The sequence below is a fragment of the Parasteatoda tepidariorum genome, chromosome 6 (assembly GCF_982258835.1).
Source record: "Parasteatoda tepidariorum strain Cologne lab strain chromosome 6, Ptep-v5.0, whole genome shotgun sequence".
NCBI lineage: Eukaryota > Metazoa > Arthropoda > Arachnida > Araneae > Theridiidae > Parasteatoda > Parasteatoda tepidariorum.
Window position 1 is genome coordinate 10,316,801 of NC_141760.1, and position 8,364 is coordinate 10,325,164.

At 29.3% G+C, this 8,364-nt stretch overlaps 1 protein-coding gene across 2 annotated transcripts in view; it reads right to left on the reverse strand.

Annotated features, from left to right (window-relative positions):
• Hip14 (palmitoyltransferase Hip14) overlaps positions 1-8,253 on the reverse strand; it is a 35,385-nt gene extending 27,132 nt beyond the window's left edge. For both annotated transcript variants that reach the window (XR_015434512.1, XM_087165405.1), the window contains exons 1-4: positions 8,108-8,253; positions 5,976-6,277; positions 3,064-3,134; positions 1,452-1,590 (exon numbers count right to left, since the gene is read on the reverse strand). Coding sequence is in view for 1 of the 2 variants with exons in the window: in XM_087165405.1 (XP_087021531.1) it covers positions 1,452-1,590; positions 3,064-3,134; positions 5,976-6,277; positions 8,108-8,209 (614 nt within the window). In the remaining variant the exon portion in view is untranslated. The remainder of the gene's footprint in view (positions 1-1,451; positions 1,591-3,063; positions 3,135-5,975; positions 6,278-8,107) is intronic.
• Positions 8,254-8,364: the final 111 nt, after the last annotated feature.

Consider the following 8,364-nt stretch of genomic DNA (forward strand, 5'->3'; position numbering starts at 1 on the left):
ATAGTTTCTTCATAGTGAAAGGAAAATGTTTTTGAAGAGCTTCGTTGTAAGAATGTCGTCTCTCTAATTTTAGTTTTACAGTGTCTAGTGGGTCCCCAAAATCAGCAAAAATTCGAGAGATATTTCACTTCTATTACAGAGGACGGAAAATGAAGTCTGAAATTGAGAATCTCTTGAAAAATGCAGCAGAGTTACACATAAGAGACAAAAATCCTTACCACTGAATCCAGCTCAGTATAAGCAAGTGCGGACCCGCAAGTATTTCATCAAACATGTACAACCAATGGTATTTTCATACACTACAGACCAATGGGACGCCGAAAAAGATGAGGGTTGAATAAATTGTGAAAAAGTTGAATAGGACAATGTCTTTTTGCATAATTTGTGGCGAAAATCAATGTGGTAAAGAAAAATATCACATTTCGGAAAGAGGAAAATTAAGCACTATTTAAAACACTATTTATGGGTGCTCCATGGAAAAAAGCACCTTTAAGAGCTTTTTACAAATGCTATGCACTCTGTTTCATACATAAGTATTTTAGATATTTGCCCTTTCGTCTAGAATTTTCAAAACTTCAACATAATTATAAAAGAAAAAAAAATAATAGATAAGTAAAATCCATTAAAAAAAATGAATAGTTCTTGTATCTTAGTTGCTGCAACTTTTCCTTCACAACAAACAATTCTTCAGCAGTTTATTTTTTTACCATTTAAATTATTTTAATAATGATTTTTCTAGAAAATTCTATGATTGATAGGGTATATATTGAATTCAGAACACGTTCATCATGGTTTAATTGGATTGGCAAAGAAGAAAATAAATAAAAATGATAAATTTTCATTAAAAAACTCTAGATAACAGAAACATTAAGAAATATGGTATAGGTTAAAAATATATAACTAGGTTTAAAATAAAGATTGAAAATATATAAATATGCTTGAAATATACATGCAAATTTGAAACCTATATTACAAGCAAGATATTTAAGGTCACAAAAAAGGATCTGCAAGGTCAACAAGCTACATGCATAAGGCTGTATAAAAATATTCAATGTAAAAAATATTCAATGTAAAAAATGGTTCACATGCACAAAAGTTTAAGAGTAATTCAAAAGTCTTAAGGTAAAGAGGTTTAAATATAATTCACTAAAATTTTTTTGAATATTAATGAATGTTCATAATTAGAAGTACAGTGACAGGGGACATTTTTTTTAGAAGTAACACTGTTTCATTTTACTGTTCCACATAGTATTGTATTGTTTCCACATAGGTATTTTGAGGTTGAAAACGTGCTTTAAAAAAAGCTTAATCCCTACATGGATATCGTGGCGTCTTTATAAAAACTCAGAATGAATATATATTTAATCGAAATGAAATGGAAATTCAGAGATGGAATACATCTTTATACAAATCTTATATTAGTACTAAACAACAACAGAATAAGTACTTACGTTGATATTCGATAACATGACCACATGAGAGGGGTCATTCCATTTCTGTCAGTAGCATTGACATTTTGTCCTTTTGCAACTAAATAAGCAACTATAGCAGTGTGTCCAAATTGAGCAGCCAGATGAATACACTGGCAACCTTTAAGAAAAAAAAATCGTTCATTATTAGCTTTTCAAAAATATTAAAACCAACATGTAACTACTATATGGAAAAAAAAATATTTTTTTTTCCCATTAAAATAGTTAGTTACAATTAAATATAAGTAAAAACACAAAAACTGTCACCACCACTTGTTACCCTAAAAACATAAAAAAGATGGACTGAAACCTAAATATGCATGAAACTTTAAACTAAGCAGGCAAAAATGGTGAATAACATTAAAAAACAGAAGTAAGAATTAACTAGATAAATTGTAAACATAACTTATTCAAGGGATAAAATTATGAATTAAAAGTGAAATTGATACTAAAACATAAAATTTCTAAATATGTAACTTGACTGCTATAAATACAAACTGTCAAACAACATTTATGATATAACATTAACCATTACAGGATATATCCCACAGATTAAATCTCTTATCATTGTACACACAACAAGCAATTTTAAACTTGTGTATGACATAGCAATATTGTGTTAATTATTAATTGAGAATTGTGTAATAATTAAGAATTGGCTAAAATAATTTGTTTCAAAAATTCTTCAATATAAGACACTTTGTATATTAATAAAGCAGAAATGCAACTAAAATTATAAATTTTATAACCAGTAGACGTAAAAAGCAAATAATATAAAAATTCTACCAAGTATAAGTTGACTAAAACTTAGAGCAATGTGCAGACTGTTTTTTTCTTCTTTTTTTTTGTATAACTATTTTACAAAATTAAAACAACAAAGGAAATTTAACAAAGGAAAATCAGGAACTAATTGGTACAATTCAAGCTGACGAATTAAACTTGATGAACAAAGAATAGACCTTTAGTTTCTGAAAATAATGGATTACATATTAAAGGATTTTTATTATAAAATTTTCCTTCTGAAGTAGCGCTATAGTTTTTTCTCTCAGAGTTATTTAAAAAGAAAAATTATTATAAAATAAAGTATTCTGGCCATTATTCATTACCATTCAATTTAAATGTTTAGGAAATTTGGAATGTGTTCCCCTGATCCTGGTTTTCAGAATGTATCTTAAGTATAACAATAGAGCCATGATGGCTCAGGGGTTAGAGTATTCACCTTACAATGAGGTGAACTGGGTTTAGAGTCACAGAGAATAAGAAACGAATTTTGCATCCGGCTTGCACCGACCACAGTGCTGACGTAAAATATCCTCAGTGGTAGACGGATCATGGAATTAGAATTACCTTGCCATCAGGCTAACCGAGGGAGGTTTTCCTGTCTACGTAGCAAATGCGGGTCAGTTCCATCAAAATGTTTTCCACGAAGGTAATTTTCTCCCAATACTTGATTCAAGAGTTCTCTCGTTTTCTGAATTGGGTTCAAAATTACAAAGCTACTGAGATGAACAATAATAGTCGTAAACCCAAAGCATTGGGTCGGTTATAAAATAAAATATAAAGCAATAGACAGATAGAATAGAATTTTTATTACCTTCTCCATCCGTAATGGATGGATCAGCTCCATGATGCATTAACAGGACAACCATTGCTAAATGTCCTTGCCTGAAAGATTTCATTCTATATAAGTACAATATATTGTTACACACACGAAAATTCATTAGCATGCAGTGGTGTCAAATATCCAAGCTAGTACAATAATAAATATAATGTTAACAAAATTGAAATCAGCACAATTTAAAGTTGTTTTTACAATTGAATACTATACAGGTGCATACCTACTATTAATAATATTATATATTATGCATGAATTCACAATAAAATAAAAATAATTAAGTGTTATCTTTTTCTCTAACACTGGCTGTGAACATAGCTATTTTAGAACTCTTGGTAGTTAAGGGGGGTCAAAAAAAAACTTTTTTTTAAAACATTATTATGACAATTCTTATAAACCGTAATTTTTAATATTCAACCGTAAGATTGTGATCTTAATCACGAACTCATAAGAATTTTATTGCTAATTCTACATAGCAGAGGTGCTTATTGAAAAATATCAAATATGCTTTACGAGTTTTTTTACAATAAATAAAAATTAAGTTCAATTAATTTTCAATGGGTTGATAATCATGCAAAGCTACGAAATCACAATAAGGATTTCATTGTTAATTTTAAAGTGTTTATTGAAAAATATCAAATAAGTTTTATGAGCTTTTTTACAATAAACAAAAATTAAGTTCAATTCATTTTCAACAGGTGGATAATCATAAATAGCTCATATAATCATATAACATAAATATAAGGTTATTATTTCAGATTTCTTTTTTTTTCTTCTTTTTTTTTCCAAAATAAAGCCCAGATTAAAATTGTTTTAAATTTCAAGAGCCATGTTATTGTTTCAGTTTAATTTATGGTTCTTGACCTGATGATGTCATGTCTAAAACTAAAAATATCAGATAAATAAAATATTAGACCCGAGTTCAACCTTTGTTCGGAAAACATAACTACTAGAAGTTAGCATTTTTTTAATGAGGAGTTACTACAAAAAATAATCATTTACAAATAATTTAACTTTTTGCATGTTGCCAAGTTCAAAACTTTTGGAAAGAGTAAACATTTCATTCAATTAATTTATTTTCATATAAATACTTAAAATATTTTTAATAAGCTATTTTCATATAATTTATGCTGAAAGATATAAAATATAATATAGTAAGACCCCGCTTAACGCTGTTTCGTTTAGCTCTGTTTCGGTTTAGCGCTCTTTTATTTCAATCCAGGGATTCCCGCTATATATATGTAATATATATATAAACATTAAAGTCCAAATATGTAATATATATGAACATTAAAGCAGATGTTTGACAAAATAGACGGAGAAGAGAAGCAATCAATAAGAGAATTTTGGAAAAACTACAATATCATGAATGCTGTAGAAAACATAAACCTTTCTTGGAATGAGATAACAGAAAGATCTTTGAAAGGAGTATGGAAGAACATTTGGCCAGATTTAAGTAAGAGCGAAGACATTGGACACTCTGTCGATATGGATGAAATAGTGGAATTAGCAAAACAAACCGATTTAGATGAGGTAAATGTGGAAGTTGCGAAGAAATAGTTCAAGAAACAGCAGCTAGTCTTTCTAATGATGAGCTCAAGGAATTAACTGAGCAAGAAGAAAACAAAAATATTGATAGTAGTGATTTCGAAGAAGAGCAAATACAACTTGTGATGGCGTTTGTAAAAAGAAGTTTGACCACTATAACTGACCAATTTGTTGAAAATGATCCAAATTTTGACAGGAGTTCAAAAGCAAGACAGAGTGTTATAGATGCTTTATCCACTTATCAACAACTTCTAACAGAACGCAAAAGGAAAACACAAACTACATTAGATGCCTTCTTGAGAAAAAGGCAGAAAATTGGAAACACAAAATAGACTGAATGATCTAACTGACTTAGAATTTTATTTGTTTTTATAAATACGCATACTCGTAAATATTTTTCTTATTTTTGTAAGAAATAAATGCTTGGTTTTATTTTTATTAAAAAAACAAACATAATTATTAAATTTAATACCTAACCAATTTTATATCCATCTTCTCCTAACTCCATTAGCCTCATTTAGCGCTGTTTCGCATTATGCTCTACTTTCATGGAACGTATCCTACGCGTTAAGCTGGGTCTTACTGTAGTTTAATTTAAATATATTTTTAATCTTCCTTTTCACCAAAATTTAAGCTCAAAATTTTTTAATGCAAGAAAATTACAGATGGTTAAAATGAGCAAAATCATAATCTATAAATGAATCAGTAGAAACATTGTTTTTAAAATTTAGCAGTGTTCCTTAATGTAAAATTCTACAATTAACTAATATCTAGAAAGTTAAATAATACAGAATACTCTCAAAATCTCAAATTTAAAGGGACGCTATATTAATTTTGAAATAGTAAATTTTCAAGATAACAAGTTCAGAACTAAATATGTTCTAAAAAGTAGAGTCATGAAATATACTACTAATAAATATGTGTGTAATGATCATTAATTATAAGTCTAAATACAACAATGATAATTCTAAGTTAATAAGTTAAGCTAATTAAAGTTAGATAAAACATTCTAATTAACTAATTCTAAGCTAATTTAAGTTAGATAAAAATAAGTATGCAATAAATAAAAAGGAACCGGTTTACAATGAACTTGCATTGTGATTTTTGCAAAAGAATTCAGTTTCTATTTTGAAAAAAATTCGACATAAGAATTCAACTTAGCATTAGGTGGATATATAATGCCAAGGAGAAAAATATATTTTTGAAATAACGAGGTTTTCCTGATATAAGTTCAAGATATCGAGAGTATACCGTATTTTTAAAAATACTAACTCAAATTAAATAAAAAAAGTTTTGTGTAGAAATAGTAAGGAAAGAAAGAAAAATCAGATAACTATTACTACCTGGTTGCCCAGTGCAAGGGTGTGGAATGCAGCTCTCCTCCTATAGTGTCCACATGGGCACCTTTAGAAAGGTAATACTTTACAATTTCTTGCCTGTTATTGATAGCTGCCCAATGCAACAATGTAACATTTTCTGAATCCGGTCTGTTCACATCATACCCTGACTCAACAATTTCCCTACATCTTTCAAACACACCAAACTGAGTTGCTTTAACAATATCAAAGGTACTGTGATCTTCGGCAGGAGCGGGTGGAGGACATGTTGTGGTGTCTAACATAGGTTCACTATGATGTCTTGTCCTCTGAAATAAAATAAGATCATTTTTTCAAAAAATTAGTCGCAAAAAATGCAAGCAACTGAAAAAAATGATTCCGTTAACACACCATAATGCATATCAGAGGGAAAAGTGGGGACTAGTGGAATAATATAGGGCAGCGTTCCACAACCCCCTGTCCGTTGATCAAATGGTACCGTGCCGCACATTTCAATGAAACTGAATTTAAACTCCTAGGTTTATACTCCAAATTAAAAATATCTGTAAATATTCCATTAAAACTTTATTTATTTTTTAAAAAAAAGGCCGCCGAAGGTAGTGACATAATTTTTTAATGTTTGAAATGTATCATTGTCTCCATTATCCCCAGATGGAACCGTCTCATTGCAAAGAAACAAGCTCAGGGTTCTCATTGATTTAACTTTTTTCTAAGTTAAAAGGTAAATCACTTAATATTTATTTTTTGGTGTAACTATATTTTATTTTGAAAACATGTTTAAATACAGTAGGGAACCGATTATCCGGAACGATCGGGACCATCGCTATTCCGGATAACTGATTTTTCCGGTTTTCTGAATCGCTACAAAAAGCCGTTTTTTTATTGTTAAACCCAACTAAAAAAATATATATATTTGGAAATAATCTTAAAAAGAAGAAAAAACGATGAAGTAATACACTAATAATTATTTCCAAAATGATGGTAAGGTAAACATCTTTAAAAAAAGAAAGAAAAATCCTTAAATCTTATGAGGAAAAAAAAAATTTTTTTTAAATGGTGGGAAAATTTATCGAATTTCGTTCCGGTTTTTTGGTTTTCCGGTTTTCTGATTTCCGGATAACGGGTCCTGTACTGTACTATTAAATTAAAATAAATAAATCAAAATAATCTAACATATAAACAATCAACGCCCCCCCCCCAGAGGGCCGCGGTAAAATTATCCAACGTTGACAGGTCTGCGATGACAAAAAGGTTCGGGAACACTGATATATGGGGACATTTTTGTATCGTGGTCTGTCACACCAACTACAATTGTCAAATAGATTTTAATATCATTTTTTTAAAAAGAACAGGTAGATTTTTACCTTGGGGGAGACAACGAGTTACATACTTCGAGTTGGTCCCTTTCAGTGATGCTTTTATTAGTTTCTAGTCGGCCGATGCCTGGAAGTTGCTAAGACTTGGCGATTATTCTGCCACAGATCATGATACAGAAATCTCTCCATAGTATTTAGAAAATGAGATGTTTAAAAATGAAATCTATACATTACGGTAAATAATTTTTTAAAGATGTATTCTTCATTTCTTTTTATGAGAAGCAGGAAAAGTTTAGTATTAAATAAAGTAACTGCAGGGCGGAAGTCTGTCATAACTTACACATGAGTGTGAAAAATGAAAATTTTAACGTCAACGATTGTTAGGTATTAGGCACAATTGCAATTACAATATGGGATCTAAGAGAAAAATCATACTTAGATGAAGAAAAAAAAAGCAAAAAACAATCAAATCATATAACAAATTAGAGCAACTTTAAATTTCTAATTATTTATACTCGTAATATAAAGTGGATTTGTTTACACTAGTTAACAATGTAGTATGGAATGTATCAAAATGAAAGTAAATTGGAGAGGGTACACTAATAACGTGCACATTTTAAGTTATTTCCCTTTTATTGCACTAATTTTTATTAAATTTGATTGATTAAATATCTGAAATACAAATAGAGAGATTAGATTTGACACCCATAATAAGAATAACGTGCACAAAATAGATCAGAGAATCTCAATGGAATGTTTGCAATGAGGATCTACTAGCACAATGATATACCAATTTACATAATAAAAATTTCATAGATATACCTCCGTTTCACCCACATAGTAAACCGGTGTACAAGATGGATCTTTCTCGTCCGCCATTCTTTGTGGTTGATAAGCGAAACAAGAAGCAAACAGCGGAGTCATTGCCAGAAAAAAAAGTATATTTTTAACAGTGGTAATATAGAAATAAATAAAAATTTTAAGTATTTTAGTTTATGCAAAAGTTTAAAATACTTATTAATTGTATAGAACTTTTTTGCTCTTTTTTGAAATTTGATTAATTTATGAAATAATTTAGA